This window comes from Pseudorca crassidens, chromosome 12 (genome assembly GCF_039906515.1).
Source record: "Pseudorca crassidens isolate mPseCra1 chromosome 12, mPseCra1.hap1, whole genome shotgun sequence".
NCBI lineage: Eukaryota > Metazoa > Chordata > Mammalia > Artiodactyla > Delphinidae > Pseudorca > Pseudorca crassidens.
The window spans coordinates 61,180,036-61,202,115 of NC_090307.1; the positions used below are offsets into that span (position 1 = coordinate 61,180,036).

A 22,080-nucleotide genomic window follows, 5' to 3' on the forward strand; every position below is an offset into this window, starting at 1 on the left:
GCTTTTCTAAAAAGCTGCATTTAACCCATTAAGATCATTTCCTTGCAGATTTGGCCGTTATGGTTGTCTCATTAAGTTGACAAAAGATGGGTCAGCAGTTTCTTTAACTCCTGGACACCTGGTGCCGAGCTCTGCCTGGAACCGGGGATTTTGTCCTGAGGACTCGGAGCCTCTCTTATGGGGAAACTCATATTCTAAAGAACAATCGCAGTCCCATCCTTGGTGATGCCTCATTGTCCTGCTGTAATGCTATTAAGAACCAGCTCTCCAGTCCTTGTCAGGGCCTCCTCTTCTAACTCTGAAATTGAGAGAAAACTGCCTGACAAAGGTGCTGTCTCTACCCAGTGGACATTTTCATCATTTTGTTTTGCGGGAATGACAGTCTCCCCATAGTTTCCTTGCTGCTCAGGGGTACCCCAGGTTCTGAGCACATTGTCACGTCTGGTCCTCCCTGTCGTGGGGAGAGGCAGACAGGGAGAGGGACTCGGCCCTTTCACATCGTCCAGCATCAGAGAAAATGGGCCAGCCATGGTTCCCTGCCTTCCCTGTTGAATTCTGACCTAAGGAAGAGTATCTGGGGACCAAAAGGCATCTTAAAAATCAGTCTGTTCAGTTACCCATTCAGTGCCTAAATCCCTTTCAGTATTACGCAAGATGGAGGAGATATGGGGACATATGTATATGTATAGTTGATTCACTTTGTTATAAAGCAGAAACTAACACACCATTGTAAAGCAATTATACTCCGATAAAGATGTTTAAAAAAATGGATATATATATATATCCATTCTCTTTCAGATCCTTTTCCTTTATAGGTTATTACAAAATAGTGAGTATAGTTCCTTGTGCTGTACAATAGGTCCTTGATGGTTATCTCTTTTTTATATAATAGTGTGTATATATTACTCCCTAATTTATCTCTCCCCCACCACCTTTCCCCTTTGGTAACGTAAATTTGTTTTCTATTTCTGTGGGTCTATTTCCATTTTTTGAATAAGTTCATTTGTATCCTTTTTTTAGATTCCACATATAAGTGATATCATATGATATTTGTCTTTCTCTGTCTGACTCACTTCACTTAGTATGATAATCTCTAGGTCCATCCGTGTTGCTGCAGATGGCATTATTTCACTTTTTCTATGGCTGAGTAATATTCCATTGCATATATATGACACATCTTCTTAAACCAATCATCTTGACGCACGTGATCTGAGAACTGGGCTAATACAGAACCGACAGGTGCTGTTGGACCTGCTGAATGTATTCAGCCTCAGGAAACAAGACCAGGATTAAAGTGTGAATGCCAGGATTTCAAAGGGAAAGAATGAATATGGCCCTCAGAAGCACATCTTTCTCTGGCGTTTGGGCACGTGATCTGTTCTCGTTTTAATCCTCCCCCCGTCCCTGTCCCCATGGTCTTTGGTCCTTTTCTTGGGGCGCCCCCTCCTCTCCTGTCCTGTCACTTTCCATCTGGCACTGGCATCGCCTCTTCTTTCTCTGCGGGTCTCACTTCTTCCTCTTCCTTTTGTTCTCTCCGTCTCCCTGCCTCTCCCTCCCGCCTTCCACAGACCTTCCTGGTTTGTTTCTCTGCTCATCTCATTCCCCTTACGTGTGGCCTCAGTGGTCGACAGTCTTCAGGCAGCTATTCTGCTCACGTTTTCCAAGTGGGATTTTCAACTTGCATGAAATTCCTGGTGATGCCACAAATTTAAATGAGTCAATCTGAGTAATTAATCTTATAGATATTTAAATTTTGCCATGCGTCCCTAATTCTAAATATACATTTTAGTAGTAGCTACATGCTCTTCAGTTAAATTATCTTAAGCACGCTTAATCTTACTTGGTTTGGTTTGTATTTTCCATTTTTGGGAATATCCACTTACGGATACTGAATATATGAGTCTCAAGGAGCATCCTTGCCTGATGGAAAGAGGTCAGAGTTAGACAGCATCTCATATAGTATTATAGGGAATTTATCATGCTTCAAAATATTAAAAATGGGAATTATTTTAATTTAAAAATGCTATCGAGGGCTTCCCTGGTGGCACAGTGGTTGAGAGTCCGCCTGCCGATGCAGGGGACACGGGTTCGTGCCCCGGTCCGGGAAGATCCCACATACCGCGGAGCGGCTAGGCCCGTGAGCCATGGCCACTGAGCCTGTGCATCCGGAGCCTGTGCTCCGCAACAGGAGAGGCCACAACAGTGAGAGGCCCGCGTACCGGAAAAAAAAAAAAAATTGCTATCGATTAAGAGAATAAATGAATTTGTACCATAAAAGGCATGCAGTACCACAGAAATATAAATATTCTTCTGAATATTTGATCTTTTACCCAAGATAAGCTGATTTTTTCCCCCATTGTATTGGAAATATTAATAAGAAAATGTCAGTGATTTAGGCCAATTCCCTGTCCTGTTTGATCTGTTTGTAGTATTTAAAAGGAGTTGGAAAATAACTTGATTTTAGGAGCCATTTGAATTCCCATTAAAAAACAAAATTTTTTTTTTAAAGGAAGGTTTTATTTATTTATTTATTATTTATTTTTTTGGCTGTCTTGGGTCTTTGTTGCTGCCCGCGGGTTTTCTCTAGTTGCAGTGAGCGGGGGCTACTCTTTGTTGCGGTGTGCGGGCTTCTTACTGCGGTGGCTTCTCTTGTTGTGGAGCATGGGCTCTAGGCACGTGGGTTTCAACAGTTGGGGCACGCGGGCTCAGTATTGTGGCTCGTGGGCTCTAGAGCGCAGGCTAAGTAGTTGTGGCGCACGGACTTAGTTGCTCCACGGCACATGGGATCTCCCTGGACCAGGGCTTGAACCCGTGTCCCCTGCATTGGCAGGCGGATTCTTAACCACTGTGCCACCAGAGAAGTCCAAAAAACACAATTCTTATAAATAGATAATAACTCTCTATAGAGATTTTTAGGTTATTCATCCAAAAAAATAACCTTAAAATTTTTATTCCCTTTTGACCTAATAATTTTAGGAAATAGGGATTGTCCTAAGATCATTTATAATAGTGACATATATAAATAATTTAAATGTGTAGCAAGACAGAACTACTTATATAAATAATGGCTACAGCCATACAGTGGAAAACATTAAAAAGCATGTTTTTGAAATTATCTAATGCTATGAAAAATTCTACAGATATCACAAGAAATTTAAATGAAGAGATCATATATATATATCATATATATCATATATGATATATATATCATATATGATATATATGATATATATATATATCATAGAATATGCTATATAGAATATGAGTTTCCCCATAAGAGAGGCTCCGAGTCCTCAGGACAAAATCCCTGGGTCCAGGCAGAGCTCGGCACCAGGTGTCCAGGATCATATATATATATATCATATATATCATATATGATATATATATATGATATATATATTATGATATATAATATATGATATATATAATATATATCATATATAATATATACGTATATATATAATATCATATATTATATATATATAAAACCACTATTTCAAAGTTTATTTAAATTAAAATGATCTGTAACAAAAAGTGAACTAAACCTTGCCAATGCTTATTCTTTTTCTTTTCTTTTCTCTTCCTTTCTTTCTTTTGTTTTGGTATAATTGCCATTCTACTGGGTATGAAGTGATATCTCATTGTGGTCTTGATTTGCATTTCCCTAATGGCTAATGATGTTGAGCATCTTTTCATGTGCTTATTGGTCATTTCTGTATCTTCTTTGGGGAAAATGTCTATTTAAGTCCTTTGTGCATTTTAAAATTGGATTGTTTGGTTTTTGTTGCTGTTGTTTTGCTGAGTTGTAGAGCTTCTTTATGTATTCAGGATATTAATCCCTTATGAGATAAGTTATTTGTAAATATTTTCTCTCATTCTGTTGTTGTATTTTTACTCTCTTGGTAGTGTCCTTTGATGCACAAAAGTTTGTATTTTGATGAAGTCAAGTTTACCTATTTTTTTCTTTTGTTGCCTGTGATTTTTTTGTTGATTTCTTTTGTTGCCTGTGATTTCTTTTGTTGCCTGTTGCATTGTATTTAAGAAATCAATTCCAAATCTAGGATCATGAAGATTTCCCCCTATGTTTTCTTCTGAGAGATTTATACTTTTAGCTCTTAATTTTAGGTATTTGATCATTTGATTTAATTTTGTATAAAATGAAAGCCAAGTTCATTGTTTTGCACATGGATGTCCAGTTTTACCAGCACCATTTCTTGAAAAAAGTATCATTTCCCCATTGAATGGTCTTGGCACCCATGTCAAAAATCCACTGACCAGACCTGTGAGGGTCTATTTCTGGGTTCTCTGTCCTATTCCATTGGTCTATGTCTGTCCTTATGCTAGTACCACACTGTGTTTTGATTACAGTAGCTTTGTAGTAAGTTTTGAAGTTGAGAAGTGTGAGTCCTCCAACTTTGTTATTTTATTTTGGCTACAGTGACGGCTTTTGAATAGAACTGTTGCTAGCCCATAAGACCTAAACTGGCCTTAAAGATTTGCTGTGTAACTCTGACAAATCAGTATTCATGATTATTGCGCATCTCTGAAAAGCCACAGGAGTTTTCAATATCCTGATATTCATTGTATTACTGTCCTATTGCTGCTGTAACAAGTTACCACAAACTTAGTGGCTTCATTATCTCACTGTTCTGGAGGTCAGCAGTCCTGAAATAAGGTGATGGCAGGGCTGGCTCCTTCTGAAAGCTGTAGAGGAGGATCTGTCCTTTGTTTCTGCAGCTTCCAGAAGCTTCCTGCATTTCGTGGCCCATGGTCCCTTCCTCAGTCTTCAAAGCACTTGCTTCTCTGGTCACATCTCCTTCTGCATCTGACCTTCCTACTTTCTCCTACCTTATCATTACATTGGGCCTACCTGGATAATCTAGCATAATCTTCCCATCTCTAGATCCTTATTTTTTTATTATTATTTTTTGATGGTGCTAATATATCCTTTAATGGCAGAATGTGGTAATTATTGAATTAATTATTGCTAACATAGTTTTCAAATGAAAAAAGAATAGGAAAAAAACACAAATTAAACATGACACAACCTGACCAAACACATGTCAAATTACAGTTTCAAGGTTATTTTACAAAATACCATAGATCCTTATTTTAATCTCATCTGCAAACTCCCAGGTTCTGGTGACCAGGGAGTCGACATCTTTGGGGGCCGCTATTTTGCCTACTACGATTACAACGACTGGGCAGTGTTGCTGACAGAGGGGCACACAGATCCTCTAAAATATCCTTTTGTTTTTCCCTGTTGGTATCCCTTGCAAATAAAGATTCACTGTCCAGTTGTAAGGATCAGGTATAAGTCTGTTAATATAACAATCTCACATTTCTTTCCTACCTATGGAACTTTTTTCCACTGAGACTATGACTCCTAGAGTCAGCAAATATTAATTGAGCTCTATTCCCTGTGCACCCATGTCCACAAAATGAATACATCTGTTTCATGACCTTGAGGAACTTATAATCTCCTAGAAGAGAAAGATGGTGCTGCAGTGTAACCCACTTTTAAAAATTTTCTTTCTTTTTTATTTAATTTTTATTTTATATTAGGGTATAGTTGATTTACAATGTTGTGTTAGTTTCAGGTGTACAGCAAAGTGATTCAGTATATATATCCATTATTTTTCAGATTCTTTTCCCATATAGGTTTTTACAGAGTATTGAGTAGAGTTCCCTGTGCTATACAGTAGGTCCTTGTTGATTATCTATTTTATATATAGTAGTGTGTGTATGTTAATCCCAACCTCCTAATTTATCCCTCCCCTGACCTTTCCCCTTTAGTAACCATAAGTTTGTTTTCTATGTCTACGAGTCTGTTTCTGTTTTATAAATAAGTTCATTTGTATTGTTTTTTAGATTCCACATATGAGTGATATAATATGATATTTGTCTTTCTCTGTCTGACTTGCTTCACTTAGTGTGATAACCTCTAGGTCCATCCATGTTGCTGCAAATGGCATTATTTCTATCTTTTTTATGGCTGAGTAGTATTCCATTGTATATATGTACCACATCTTCTTTATCCATTCGCCTGTCAATGGACATTTAGGTTGCTTCCATGTCCTGGCTATTGTATATAATGCTGCTATGATCATTGGGGAGCATGTATCTTTTCAAATTATGGTTTTCTCCAGGTATATGCCCAGGAGTGGGATTGCTGGATCATATGGTAACCCACTTTTATAGATTATATTTCCCAAATAGCTTTAGAATCCCTCCCTTCCTATCTCTCATCCCTCCTTTTGTCGTGTGTTACTATGATTTTTGCAGAAAATACAGCCAGTTTCCTTGACATCAGTTGGGCTCCCACACTCCTTGCTTTGGGCCTTTACCGTACCCACAGATGTGCTCACGTCACCCTTTTGCCAAAAATCCTTGTGTTCTTGGCATCAGGATAAACTGTAACCCTCCACAGGTCCTATTCCTGGGTGTGGGCTCCACCATTCCAGCCTCATCACCTGCCATTCCAGGAGCACATTGTGTTCTAGTGGAATAGAATAAACCTACCGCCCCACAGTTCAGCAGTCTTGGCTGTTGACTTTTACAGAGCTCTTCTCACTTACTGGCTCCATTTTTCCTCCTTCACTGCCCGAGAAAGTCCTGTGCACCCCCAGTTCTGGCCTCAAGTCATGCTTTCTAGAGAGCCAACCCTCACCCCCCTCGCTGGTGAGGAGGCTCTTTTTCCTGGGTTTACTCTGTCAGGCAGTTCCTCGGTCTGTAGTGTAATTAGTGCCTTACCTGTCTATTTTTCTAACCAGACTATGGATTCAATTAGGTAAGGGATGGTTCTCTTAACCCCATGCTCCCTGTGTATGTAGAGTGCCTGCCTCATAAAAGATGTTTATTAAGTGTGGGTTGAATGAATGCTTGGATCCACCTACGTGTGAATGATGTAATAGAAAATACCTGCAGATTGAAGCAAGATCTATGATAGCATGTGGATTCTAAGCTAAAATGATTGCTAGCTGCACTCTTCTCCTTTCTATATACTGTTTCTCTTGAAGAAGCTGAATCTAACTTTCTGTGTGATTAAATACATGGGCTTAAAAAAAAGTCCCATTCCTGAGAGTTCATGTGACTCATTGGAGTTCTGTAAAGCTGTTAGTTTGAAGCTGTTTATTTTAAAGGATAAATTTGTGGCATGAAGTCAACAGCTATGAAGTAAAGCTCCTCTCAACATATATATGAATCCAACACAGAGGTTTTCTTAACCTTGACTGCCCTCAGTACATCCTTGAATACTTGTGAGGGATCCATAAGGGCACACTTTAAAATTCTTTTGAATAAACATTCTTTTGAGACAGGCTTATTTCATTAGGACAAATATTACAAGATGACTATAGAAGTATATTCTTACAAGATTCATGCCACAAGTAAGTAAATAAATAAGTAGATAGCCCTTTTGTTTTTGTCATTGTTAATAAACAAAACAAATAATTATAAATGTGAAGTATGCCTTTCTTCAGGGCTCTTTTTTTTTTTTTTCAAAACGAGATTAGGTTTTTTTTCAGTCTGAAAAAGACAAACTTAATTTTATAGAGTAGTAGGTCTAAGGTTACTCCTAGTGGTAGAATTTAATTATTTATTATATTTATTTGGGGGAGAGGATGGGAGACAATGTATGAATACAGAGAGAAATACTTTCTCCTGTTGTATTAATTAATAATGCTGGATTGATGTTGTTTTAACTTCTCAGTGCCCTTTGTCAGACCAAATTAATGGGATTTAGTAATAAAAAAGACTCACATAGGATATATAAGGTATATATTTAATGTCACATTCAGATCTATGACTCTTTAAGCTACTAACAAGGCTGTTTTGACAGCTAGTACTAAAGATGGTGGGAACTGTTCTTCCGCGGGCCCGACGTTTCCTTCGCTGTGGCAGGAACTGTACTGGCGCAGCACCGGGATGCCTTGTCTCTTTCCACGCGCGGCTGCTGGACCGGAAGCCGGGAGCACGCCCGGCCCAGTCCCTCCTTTGGGAGCTCACTCCCCACGGCAGCCCTTCCTCCATCCTGCGAGTTTGCCAGCAGCACCCCACGTGGGGGGCCGGGGATGGTGTGGTTTTGCAGTGCGGCCCGTGGCTGGGTGGGTGAGTCTAATTCCGTGCTTCAGTTCTCTCAAGCTGATGGTTACCGCGCATCGGCCGTGTTCTGCGTATTCTGCAGGGCCAGGTCCACGGGTACTAAATGAGGTGTTTGACAGCCTGTCCGCCTTTCTTCTTGAACTCATCCCTCAGCTGGTCCAGAATCCGGGCAGGGACTTGTGGTCCCGATCATTAGGCAAGTGTCTTTGGGCATGTATATCTTTAACTTCTCACAACTGCCCTGACAGAGTTGTATTGTCCCCTTACAGATGAGGAAAGGGGGGCCCCAGGAGCATAAATCACTCTGACGTTAGGTTTGGCACCCTGGTCCGTCTACTCCCAAACTCATGTCCGTTAGGACATACTGACAAAGAAAATATCACAGCAAAAGCTTCTAAAAGGCTGTGCTTAATATAAATCACTGAGTTCTACAGGTGAGTTTTATTATTGGTAGCCTGGCCTGTTCATACCTATAAACACAAACATTTTCATACGGTCTGCGAGTCCCTGAATACACAGGTGCGCGCCCACCTCCCCCGGGCCTCTTGTTCTCTCTCCTCTGACCGGGCCACTCCTTTTCTTCCACCCTCCCCTTTGCCTGGCAGTTCCTACTTACCCTTCAGATCTCAGCTCCAATGTCACTTCCTCAAAACGGCACCATATCTAAAGACGGCCTCATTGTGATTTCTGCCAGCCACCTGCCTTGGCCATCATTGGTGATCATGCATCCATTTCAAGCCTGTATTCCCCAGCAACTGAAGCACTACTGTGAACACTGGGGCCACTTTTCTGTTGTCCACTCTTGTGAGCCTAGTGTCCTAACACAGTGACAGCACGTGGATGGCACCCAGCATGGTTGCTGGGTGAATAATTGGACATAATGCTTGGTGTCGTGCATTTGCCTTAAGGTCTTTGCCCATTGTTTTCTCCTTAATACTTGCAAATAACATGTTAAAGATAGCCTCTTTCCTGATAATTGTAAGAAAAAGAATATATAGGACTGAAATCTATAATCTTTCTTGAGGCTTTAAACTGTGGGAAGCAGAGAATGGATTTCCAAGTGTGCGTAACTAAGGACTTAATTAACGTCTCCGGGATAGTGTAAAGACAACACTGTTCCAGTGTTGGAACCTGCTTTTTGTGGTCCTGGGCTGTGGGATGTGCAAAGGAACTTCTCTCCTAGCATTTCAGTGTCAGGCAATATTAAGCACCTACTTCTGCTTGGTTCTGATGGCTCCAGGAAGAAAATCCTAAAGCTGAGACTCATCCTTCAGAACTTATGCTAATACCTACTTACATTTTTAATGTAGCTCTTGATAAGTTGTTTATCAGTTCATGTATAAAATGAGGTCAGTCATAGGGTAGTGTGCGAATTAATTTTGTTTCCAAGCCAAGTATAAAAAAAATGATTAAGTATTACAGAAAGACTAAATGTTAATAGTTTGGGAGCAAAATGAAGAATTTTTCCATGTGCTTTTTCCTCTCCTCCTGTTGAGGCAGAATAACATAATGAACATTTTAAAGGGGCAAAACCAAAGACATTTCTGAACACTTAATTTTGCATCCCTCAAATCCTGAAAGTGTTGATCGAGGCAGAATTTCAGTTTCTGGGCACCTGTTTTCCTGGAACAACTGCCATGGTTAATAAACCGTGGAAGCAAGATCTGTAAGGAGGTAACATCAGTAACATCCATTCTGTGCCTTCAGATGTCTTCCTGGTTCCATATGACAGCTGATATTGTTTCTTTCTGCTCTCCCCATCCCCGTGTTTACAGGGCATTGATGTACGGGATGCTCCTCTGAAGGAAATAAAGGTGACTAGTTCCCGGCGATTCATAGCATCGTTTAATGTCATGAATACAACCAAACGAGATGCTGGAAAATACCGCTGCATGATTCGAACCGATGGAGGAGTTGGCCTATCCAACTATGCAGAATTGGTAGTTAAAGGTATTTAATGTTATTTTTATACCTCCAAATAGTCTATTAAAAGAGACATGTGGGATGGTTGTGAGTTCGTGATTTGTTGAAAGCTCAGACTTACTCTCGTCTGTTTCTGAACAGTAGTTTGGTGACAGGCTGTATGGATGGATTACATTTTAAGTACAAATTTTGCACCTGAGCAATACTTTTGAAAAATGTATTTTATTTATGTTGGTTCAGTTGCATACAAAGCAATGAATGTGCTCCGGGAAAGTTCTTTTGCCAACTCTGTGTACAGAGATTGCAACCCTATAAATTTTTTTTTAAGGAATAAAATTTTTTTACTGATAGAAAATCACTTAAAATGCAAATATTCCCCAGCCACGGTGTTTATGATAGCAGGGTGGTTAATAAAATGAAGCAGTGTCAGTATAAAAATGTGCCGTCATATCATACAAGCCACATTGATAGTAGTGGGTTAACATTCATAATGTTGCTGTTAGGTTCTATTACTATATTTTGCATGACTGAAAAATTGAGTCATTATATTCAGGAAGGTGGGAGACGAGTAAAAAAAGGTGGGGGATAAATTTCCTTTGGCTGGTCTGATGTTTTTTGTGTGTGCATGGACTTAGGAGTTTATAGTATTAAGCTGGTAAGGCAATTTTGGTCCCAGACAGAATTTGGACTTTTAGATATACCGTGAGGCATTTTTATACCTTGTAGCAAGCCATTGCTGCTTCCTCCTACGGGAAGACAATGATGCCTGCTTGTCACATGTTCTCCCCTGCATTTATTAAATGGGGAACATAAAATTGGTCTCTTTTGAATGGACTGTTCCTTTTGTCAGCAAATTTCTCTATGTCGGCAGTTTTACAGACTGCAGGGTTCAAACCCCAGAGCTAGCTGTGTGGGCGTGGTCCTATGGCTTACCCTCTCCGTGCTTCTGTTTCCTCATGTTTAAAATAGACATAATAGGGCTTCCCTGGTGGTGCAGTGATTGAGAGTCCGCCTGCCAATGCAGGGGACACGGGTTCGTGCCCCAGTGCAGGAAGATCCCACGTGCCGCGGAGCGGCTGGGCCCGTGAGCCATGGATACTGAGCCTGCGCGTCCGGAGCCTGTGCTCCGCAACGGGAGAGGCCACAACAGTGAGAGGCCCATATACGGCCAAAAAAAATAAATAAATAAAGAAAATAAAATAAAATAGACATAATAATGTGACCGACCCTAAAGGGCCATCAGGAGGACCAGATGCAAAAGGTATGTGAATGGCACTTAGAACAGGAGACCCAGTAGGCAACCGGCACCTGTTCAGGCTGTGATGGGGCATTGAGTGGCTCTTATTCTCCGTTCTAGTCCATCAGTGGTCCTCATCTGAGAATGCATGGCTGAACCACCTTTCCAAATAAAACAAAATACAAATACCTGCCCACCTATTCTCTACCACCATTACCACACCCATGTTGAATCAGAATCTCTGGGACCAGAGCCTCTGCCATAAAATCTATAGGTGATCCAGGCAGACGCTACTGCTGTGACATCAGCTCTGCCAACGTTAGTCACGCCTGGCTTGGGGGGAGCTTGCCCCCAGCACTGTTTATCTGCAGCAGTGGCTAATGTTCTGTGGAAGGAAGCCAGGAAGCACACCCTGCAATATCTGCTCACATGGTCTAATTTGCCACACCAGAGCCTTGTGATTTTGGGTTTGTAGTGAAACTGTAGCCCGTCTGGCTAGTTTCTGAGTTTAGGTTTTACCTGTAAGAAAACTAAAACTCTGCATATATGTGCACACCCTCCCCTGCAGAAGCCTCTCGGGGAAGCGAGGGGTTTCCTTGTGGAAAATGGACACCATTTGCCAACAGATCCAGCAGAACGGCCGCTGCGCTGTTGCCACGGCTGAGTTCTTTATTGTCATCACTGTCACTTAATTTTCATCTTGGTCCCGTTCTTTGTGACTGTGTTCTGTTTTCTGATTTCTGGTTGCTACAGTGCTTCACTGTGCCCGTGCCTGGTGAGGCGTGGTGCTTTGTAATCAGTACGATAGAAATCTAGTCACCTCTTTAAAAATTGCCTGTGTGGGAAAGTTAATTTGTTGGGAGTCCTAAGCAAGTCAGAAATTTCTAGTCTGCCACAACACACATAAGCACAGAGCCTGAGTGGGTCCTTACTCACATTTCTGCCACACGTTTTCCTGCCTTACGACAACGTGGAGGGATCTTGGGTCATGGTGATAAAATGTCCAGGCACCCTTTGCATCTCTGCACCCTGCCACAGCTGGTGACAATTGGCTTGCAGATATGGCTCAAATCTGGAGTTTGACTTTTCCTCCATTTATAATTTTTATAGCCATATTTTGCATGTATTTGATTTTTCAAAATGAGATAACATGCTGGATTCTACTAATTAAATAAAGCACTGCATTGACACAATTACTTTAAAATATATAATGGCATGTTTAGGCCACCTGTATGATTGAATACTTTGTATATGCATGTGTTTAGAGTGCTAATTTTTTCAAAATGGGAAAAACTTAAGTCCAAAGAGTTTATAACTTCCTTAAGGTCATTCCCTGATTTGATGCTGGCCCACAAATGAAGCCCAGGTCATTTTAAACTATCATTCTTGTCTGTTTTATGTCTACCACTGCTTTTGGTAATCAAAGACATAAAAATATTTCATGTAATCTCCACAATTCATGTATATATACATATATGCCAAAATCATATTTAATTATAGGAGACATATATTAGGAATTCATATATGTATATCAATTAGATATATGTATATGATATGTATCTATAGGTATATAAATTCTTTCTTTGCTGGCTTGATTTAGAATTATTTTTATCATGCCCTTTCACTTGGATTAAATATTTTAAATTGCTTTTTATCACTTAGTATAGATTGAGTTCCTTCCTTCTTTCCCTTTGAGAAAATGTATTCAAAATTTAAATATTGAGATTGGTTCAAGATGGCGGAGTAGAAGGACGTGCTCTCACTACCTCTTCCAAGAGCACCTGAATCACAACTAACTGCTGAACAATCATCGACAGGAAGACACTGGAACTCACCAAAAAAGGTACCCCACATCCAAAGACAAAGGAGAAGCCACAATGAGACGGTAGGAGGGGCACAATCACAATAAAATCAATTCCCATAACCGCTGGGTGGATGACTCACAAACTGGAGAACACTTATACCACAGAAGTCCACCCACTGGAGTGAAGGTTCTGAGCCCCCCGTCAGGCTTCCCAACCTGGGGGTCCGGCAACGGGAGGAGGAATTCCTAGAGAATCAGACTTTGAAGGCTAGTGAGATTTGATTGCAGGACTTTGACATGACTGGGGGAAACAGAGACTCCACTCTTGGAGGGCACACACAAAGTAGTGTGCGCATCGGGACCCAGGGAAGGAGCAGTGACCCCAGGGGACAGTGAGCCAGACCCACCTGCTAGTGTTGGAGGGTTTCCTGCAGAGGCTGGGGGTGGCTGTGGCTCACCATGGGGGCAAGGACACTGGCAGCAGAAGTTCTGGGAAGTAATCCTTGGTGTGAGAACCTCCCAGAGTCTGCCATTGGTCCCACCAGAGAGCCAGGTGGGCTCCAGTGTTGGGTCGCCTCAGGCCAGACAACCAACAAGGAGGGAACCCAGCCCCACCCATCAGCAGACAAGCAGATTAAAGTTTTACTGAGCTCTGCCCACCAGAGCAACAGCCAGCTCTACCCACCACCAGTCCCTCCCATCAGGAAACTTGCACAAGCCTCTTAGATAGCCTCATCCACCAGAGGGCAGACAGCAGAAGCAAGAACTACAATCCTGCAGCCTGTGGAACAAAAACCACATTCACAGAAAGATAGACAAGATGAAAAGGCAGAGGGCTATGTACCAGATGAAGGAACAAGATAAAACCCCAGAAAAGAAACTAAATGAAGTGGAGATAGGAGACCTTCCAGAGAAAGAATTCACAATAATGATAGTGAAGATGCGCCAGGAGCTTGGAAAAAGAATGGAGGCAAAGATCGAGAAGATGCAAGAAATGTTTAACAAAGACCTAGAAGAATTAAAGAACAAACAAACAGAGGTGAACAATACAGTAACTGAAATGAACAATACACTAGAGGGCTTCCCGGGTGGCGCAGTGGTTGAGAGTCCGCCTGCCGATGCAGGGGACACAGGTTCGTGCCCCGGTCCAAGAAGATCCCACATGCTGCGGAGCGGCTGGGCTGCTGAGTCTGTGCGTCCGGAGCCTGTGCTCCACAACGGGAGAGGCCGCAACAGTGGGAGGCCCGCGTACCGCAAAAAAAAAAAAAAAAAGAATACACTAGAAGGAATCAATAGCAGAATAACTGAGGCAGAAGAACAGATAAGGAACCTGGAAGACAAAATGGTGGAATTCACTGCTGCAGAACAGGGTAAAGAAAAAAGAATGAAATGAAATGAAGACAGCCTAAGAGACCTCTGGGACAACATTAAACACAACAACATTCACGTTATAGGGGTCCCAGAAGGAGAAGAGAGAGAGAAAGGACCAGAGAAAATATCTGAAGAGATTATAGTTGAAAACTTCCCTAACACGGGAAAGGAAATAGCCACCCAAGTCCAGGAAGCGCAGAGTCCCAGGCAGGAGAAACCCAAGGAGAAACATGCCGAGACACATAGTAATCGAATTGGCAAAAATTAAAGACGAAAAGTTATTGAAAGCAGCAAGGGAAAAACGACAAATAACATACAAGGGAACTCCCATAAGGTTAACGCTGACTTCTCAGCAGAAACTCTACAAGCCAGAAGGGAGTGGCATGATATACTTAAAGTGATGAAAGGGAAGAAACTACAACCAGAATTACTCTCCCAGCAAGGATCTCATTCAGATTCGATGGAGAAATCAGAAGCTTTACAGACAAGCAAAAGCTAAGAGAATTCAGCATCACCAAACCAGCTGTACAACAAATGCTAAAGGAACTTCTCTAAGTGGGAAACACAAGAGAAGAAAAGAACCTACAAAAACAAACCCAAAACAATTAAGAAAATGGTAATAGGAACATACATATAGATAATTACCTTAAACATGAATTGATTAAACGCTCCAACCAAATGACACAGGCTCGCTGAATGGATATAAAAACAAGACCCATATATATGCTGTCTACAAGAGACCCACTTCAGACCTAGGGACACATACAGACGGACAGTGAGGGGATGGAAAAAGATATTCCATGCAAATGGAAATCAAAAGAAAGCTGGAGTAACAATATTTATATCAGATAAAATAGACTTTAAAATAAAGAATGTTACAAGAGACAAGGAAGGACACTATATAATGATCAAGGGATCAATCCAAGAAGGAGATATAACAATTATAAATATATGTGCACCCAACATAGGAGCACCTCAATACATAAGGCAACTGCTAACAGCTATGGAAGAGGAAATTGACAGTAATGCAATATTAGTGGGGGACTTTAACACCTCACTTAATCCAATGGACAGATCATCCAAACAGAAAATTAATAAGGAAACACAAGCTTTAAATGATGCAATACACGAGATAGATTTAATTGATATTTAATTAAATATTCCATTCGAAAACAGCAGATTACACTTTCTTCTCAAGTGCGCATGGAACGTTCCTCCAGGATAGTGCGTTCCTCCAGGATAGATCACATCGTGGGTCGCAGATCAAGCCTTGGTAAATTTAAGAAAATTGAAATCATATCAAGCATCTTTTCTGACCACAACGCTATGAGATTAGAAACTAATTACAGGGAAAACAACGTAAAAAACAAACACATGGAGGATAAACAATATGTTACTAAATAACCAAGTTATTATAAGTAACAAGTTACAGTAATCCAGACAGTATGGTACTGGCACAAAAACAGAAATATAGATCAATGGAACAGGATAGAAAGCCCAGAGATAAACCCATGCACTTATGGTCACCTTATCTTTGATAAAGGAGGCAAGAGTATACAATGGAGAAAAGACAGCCTGTTCAATAAGTGGTGCTGGGAAAACTGGACAGCTCCATGTAAAAGAATGAAATTAGAACACTCCCTAACACCATACACAAAAATAAACTCCAAATGGATTATGAGTTGAATCAAAACTATCTAAACAAACAAAGAGCTAGCACAAAGTTGTAGTTTATAAATAATAGGAACAATATTTTAGTAAATTTGCACTAAATTTATGGTCCCCCAAATAAAATTCATCTTTTAAGTGTCTCGTTTAGCCTCAGTCTCATGAGATTTCCCCAAAAGTCAGTATGACTTACCACACGTTGAATACGGTAAAGAACAAAGATGCCCCAACCCAACAAAAGGAACTTGCGTTGCTGGTTTCTTGGTGGTCTAGGGATCTACCTGGTATCATCTTAGGGGCCAACATTTTCTCCGATGGAGATGCATTAAGTAGAAATACATTATTTCATACAGTTATCTCCTTCCCTAATGTCATGTGCGGTGCCACCCACAGTGACGCTGGCACGTGGAATGCCTTTATTTGGTGCCTGGAGAGCCATTCAGCTGGCATCTGGTACACTGTGGAAAACAAGATTGCCTCTCTCTCCTGTCTCAGACAAAGATCCAGAAGAAGTCAGTCTCAGGTTTTCAGCAATGAGAGAGACCTTCCTGGGTTGTAAAGAGCGTCTGCCATTGATTGCTTAGAGTTTTATCAAGCTGGGCATGACTTGTGCTTTGCTTTAGAGCTTTTCTTTCTATTCACTGCTTTAATAAGACTCATTACTGCAAGATCCCTGAACAGTGGCAGTGCTGGACTTTATCACCCCAAGTGCTCACTGCTCCTGGAGCAGAACGAGTCCATTGGGATAGCTTTTGGGGGGAAACGAGTCATCCTGGAAATGCATTTATGATGAGATAAACTATAATTTCGTCCGTGTTTTTCAAGTGATGATATCTTTGGAATACAAATATACGGAGACTGAATTTAATGATATAACTAATACCTTGGGTGATTTTGAAGACACTCGGTTATTTTTTGTTTGTTTGTTTTTTTAACTCTTGACAATGGAGAGACTTCTAGAGCTTAATTACTACCACTTGAGAGAGTTTTTACAAGTCACTTTTAGTGCAAAAAAATCCTTTGGTGCCTATGTAGCTGTTCGAGAAAAATGAATTGCGTCCTAAAACAAACTGGGGATGTACCTACCTGAGCAGGCTTCGGTTTTAAAGATGGCTTATTTCACAGATGTGAACGCTATGCAAACCTCCCTCAGTATGCTTTTTCGTATTAACCTGAGCAAAACCATTCTCGTCAGTTCATTGCTGAAATGTTAATGTCTTCCCTGTTTTAGTAATTGATGTGCATTTAGCTCTTCTCAAGTGTCTGAAGGATGGCCTCCTGTTTGCCTTTCAGAGCCCCCTGTCCCCATCGCGCCCCCTCAGCTGGCCTCCGTGGGGGCCACCTACCTGTGGATCCAACTCAACGCCAACTCCATCAATGGCGATGGGCCCATCGTGGCCCGGGAGGTGGAATACTGCACCGCCAGCGGGAGCTGGAGCGACCGGCAGCCAGTGGACTCCACGAGCTACAAGATCGGGCATCTTGACCCGGACACAGAGTATGAGATCAGCGTGCTTCTCACCCGGCCAGGGGAGGGTGGCACCGGTTCTCCTGGGCCTGCTCTCAGAACCAGAACCAAGTGTGCTGGTGAGTCCGGGGATGCTGGGACCGCTTGTCAGTGTCTTCTGGGTTTTGACCTGCAACCTCCGTGCAGGTGGCTCACACTTCCCTCAGCTCTGCTGGGACCCTGTCTGGGTACAAAAGGTCCCTTCACCTGTGGACAGCAACCCAATAGCCTGTGGACTTCAAACCTCAAGGCTTGGTATTTCTCAGGAGGCCTCCGCCCCCTTTTCCTCCGTTCTTAATTTACACCTTCCTAGGAGTATCACCTAATTCATACGGGAATCATCCCAAAGTTGACAGAAACTGTTTGCTTTAATGATGTCTGCTCATAGGTCAACGCCTCTCATCTGGGTCCCTTTGTTTTTATGTTCCCTGTTGATGTGCTTGTAGCCTCGAGGGCCTTTGGAAGGCTAGATTCCATCTTAGCGGTAGCTTTAAAGCTGTGTTTTTATGGACGGATATTGAATGGAGGGGCTGCTTGCCAATGACATGGGGCCCATTTGTAAAATAAGCCAGGGTGATTTGTGGACTGCACGCCGGCTTTAAATTCTTAGATGATAAAGTTCTAATTGACTGTGCAGAGCCCGCTCTGTGGGTTGATGGAGAGAGAAATGCAGAGTCTTATAAAAATCAGACACTAAAGAGCGAGCCCGTTAGAGGTTTGAGTGCTGTTTCTGTCTGGCTGCTCTTGGGTCGGAAGTAGAGAGAAGTGACAGGTTGGGATACCGCAGTGTTCTTTCATCATTTGAATGCAGATTCTTGCACTGAATTGAGGGCCGAGTTGAGGAGACTCAAGACATTTTTATGGAGATAATTGATTCTTCGGGTGGCATTATTTAAGAGGACACTTATCAGTAGGTTTCGTTTCCTCTTAAGATTTAAAAGTACTCAGAGCGCAGTCTAACCCTGTCTGGTAGGAGAAATGATTAAACCTTAACAATGGTAACTGCTTCATTCTTTCTTCATAATTTGGAGTGTATAGTTTCGAAAAGCCCAAAGCTCATGGAAAAAAATTATTTTTGTAAAACTATTTTTGTTAGAAGAGGGAACAGGACCCTTTCTCTTCTTGGGGTAAGTGCTGTTGGGCCTGCCTTGTCCACCCAGGTCTGTTTCCCATGTCCCATGCCCCCATGGTCACATCACGCTCAGCGCAGAGCCTCTGGTCTAAGAACTGTGGTGATTCCCACAGCCGCCATGGGCGGTCCAAGGAGAAAGGAGTTTGACAACACTTTCTCTTCCTCACTTCTCTATACCATGTCATCTCCTCTCTCTCTTTCACTGAATAAAATTTCCCTGCCTTTTTTGAAGTAATTTATCATCTGTCGTAATGCAAACAATAGCTGTGTAACCCTGTATCTATCACTTTACAATATAAGAATTGTCTTCAAATCTGTTATTTATTTTATAACTGCCTCTTGAAGTCTCTGGGGCCAATACTGTGACCCCCTTACTAGGGGCAGGGAAATAGAAGCCCCTGCGGTCCTCCCCGCATCTGTGAGCAATAAGTTTGCGTTCTTTCACATCAGTGTTATTTTGAGGAATCCTGTTTGGGGGCATGGTGCTAGATCGTCTTCCTTCCTCTCCAAAAGAAGGTTAGAATCCCATTGTCTAGGCTGGAGAAAGGACCCAATCTGTCATTCTAGTCACTGACAACCCCACCTACCTATTGTTTTCAGTTCTGTTCTTTTGTCTTTTCTTCTGGTTTTGTGCCTGTACATTTCAGGTATCAACATGATTATTGTCTACATTTCCCCTAAATATAAGGCATGCATATCTGTTTTCAGGAAGCCTTTTTGTTATGGCTGCATGATGTGTGAATGTAGAAACTTTCATAGTAGAATGGCAGTCCTTTTTTAAAACACTAAAACCAATCCTGAATGGATATCTGCATGCCAGCCCTGTGCCTTAGAGGTTTAATCTCACTTAAGCAAGGAAGCCTGATGAGAAAGCAGGCTTTTTCCTCTTACCATTTGTAACCTGCCATGGACACTGTCGCATACCTGTCCTGCACGGGGATTGAGCATTTTTGAAAAAGCTGTGGTCGAACAAGTCAATCTTAGGAAATAGAAATATGTTAGGTGAGAGGGTCAAAGCTAGAAATGAGAGGGGGAGATGCTGGGTGGGTGAGGAAAGGGAAGTTGAATGAGCCTTTTACTGTCAGAAGAAATGCAGTTTCACCCTTTGTTGAACTGAGACTTTTGAGAAAATCTGCAGGAGAGCTTGTTGACTGCTCAGGTGAGCCGTGTGAAATCGTGGTATGCAGGACGGAATGAAAAGGGGGAAGGTGGATGCTACACACTCTAGACTGAAAAATGTGCTAACAGTCCCGGCCTCTTCCTCAGATGGTTCGCGAGTGTTTAGGGTTCAGCAAGAGCGAGTCATGGATCTCAAAACCTGAGAGAGACACTGAGCATTCTGCAAAGCAGATGGAAGATGGAAAACGGCCTTGGCCAGGCATGAACAGTGGATGAATCCAATAGGGTGACAGGTAGTAGGAATAATTGGGCATCCGTCCCGTGTGGTTTAAAAGGCCAAGAGTGTGTGTCTGGAATTAGAGTAATAAAATTTAGCAGCAGCACATATAAAAAAAGAGATTGAGGGTTAGGTTTAAATACATATGCATCTACAGTACGGTCCATATTCTGTTAATCACTCTGTAATGCTGTTGCCTCACCACCCCCTCCAAAAAACAAAACCAAAAAACGAACAAACAAAAAACCCTAATGTAAGTGTAGGTTTCATTAAGAAAGCAAAGCCTATGTTGTAGGTGGTGATAGTCTTTTTCTACCAGTGCTGGGAAGCCTCCCTAATATTGTCACACTTACTTCTGGTCCCCACATTTTAAGAGAGAAAGCACAGAATAGACTGTCCTCAAGGGAAAGCACCCAGGATAGGAAATGTTCTGGAACTTTGCTCAACCACCGAGGAATGATGGAAGAATTGAGAAAGAGAGTGGGGATGAGCAGGGTGTCTGTGCAGATTTGACAAGCGCTAAGTCATGCATAATGAGTTTCCAGTGGCTGGTGGGTTCAGGCAGAACCTGGCATTGCAGAAGGAGATTCTATACTCGTGAGAGGATTGAGCTGGCTGAACCTGAAGGCCTCTTCAACATGAAGAGTCTTATGTTCTCTTTCTAATGAAATGATCCAGTGTATATTTCTATCCTGAATGTCTCGGAGTTCACTTTTATTTTATCCTTTTCCAAGTTCTCCCTAATCATGCATATCGAGTGCTCTGCTGGGCAGTGGAGGTCTGTGATGACGTTTGCAAAAATCTGAGCAAACGGGGAAAACCCGTGAGTTTTTCATACAGCTAAACAGGTTAAATTTGAAAGACTGACTCTTATCCTGAGCTTCCAGCCTGGTTTTATGCTAAAATATCACTTTCATGAGATGCCAGTGCCTGAGGATACTACAGCTGGAGTCAACAGTTGAGAATTTGGGCTCTGGTACCAGGCTGCCTGCGTTTGAGTCCTGGCTCTGCACGGAGCTAGACATGTGACCTTGGGAAGACTTCGTACCTTTTCTGAGTTTCTCTTGTCTTATCTATGAAACAGGGGTGATAATAATAGTGTTGTATCTCCTAGTGTGGCTGTGAAGCCTGAAGGAGCTAATGTGCATGTAAGATGCCTAGGACAGAACCTTACACGTCACAAGTAGTCAATACAAGTTAACTGCCCGTGGCGAAAAAAAAATTATCTTTTAACATTTTCATTCAAAAGAATTAGATGTTGGCAACCTGATTTTGTTGCCTGAGATTACTTATCTGGTAAATCGAAAATCGGAGGGATACAGTTTTATATTTGGACTCAGAGAATCCCCTGCAGTTGGGCATTGCATCCATGCCAGACGCCATTCTCTGATTCTTTTTCTATCAAATCTATTTCTTTTGGACAAGCTCTGTTTTCATTTCGGTGCTGCACCCATGGGGCCTGTCCTGTCACGCTGTGGTGACACCCACGAAACCGTATTTCGTTTCATGCATTGAAATGGAAAGATCACTGTTTATGACCCATCTCTGTGCCCTGGAATTGATTTTCATGTGTGGCTTGTATATGCGATCTCATCACCTGGTCATATTTCTTTCAAGAATCGTACGGGAGCACACTGCCAGACCTCTTGCTTCTTATGCTTCTGGAAATTATTTTCAGATATATGCACAGGCCCTTGCACGTGTGACCCTGATCAAATCACTTGGCTTCTCTGATTCTCCAGATAGGAGCCCTCGACACCTGCCCTGATAATATCAAAGGTGTTTTTGAAGATCGGGTTAGACATTATCTGTAAAGGTATTTTAAACATGAGAAAAGGCCCTGCCGACATGGGATATTAAAAATGGTTATAGTCAGGAGCTACTTTGAAGATTTATACACATATCTACTTATTTTTCAACTTTGCATTTCAGCTATAGT

The 22,080-nt window shown here is 41.7% G+C and overlaps 1 protein-coding gene across 7 annotated transcripts in view; it reads left to right on the plus strand.

Annotated features, from left to right (window-relative positions):
• The window catches only part of PTPRM (protein tyrosine phosphatase receptor type M), a 754,490-nt gene that overhangs the window by 311,035 nt on the left and 421,375 nt on the right, over positions 1-22,080 (plus strand). For all 7 annotated transcript variants that reach the window (XM_067699674.1, XM_067699676.1, XM_067699675.1 and 4 more), the window contains exons 6-7: positions 9,879-10,053; positions 17,400-17,693. In XM_067699674.1, coding sequence (XP_067555775.1) covers positions 9,879-10,053; positions 17,400-17,693 — 469 coding nt within the window. The remainder of the gene's footprint in view (positions 1-9,878; positions 10,054-17,399; positions 17,694-22,080) is intronic.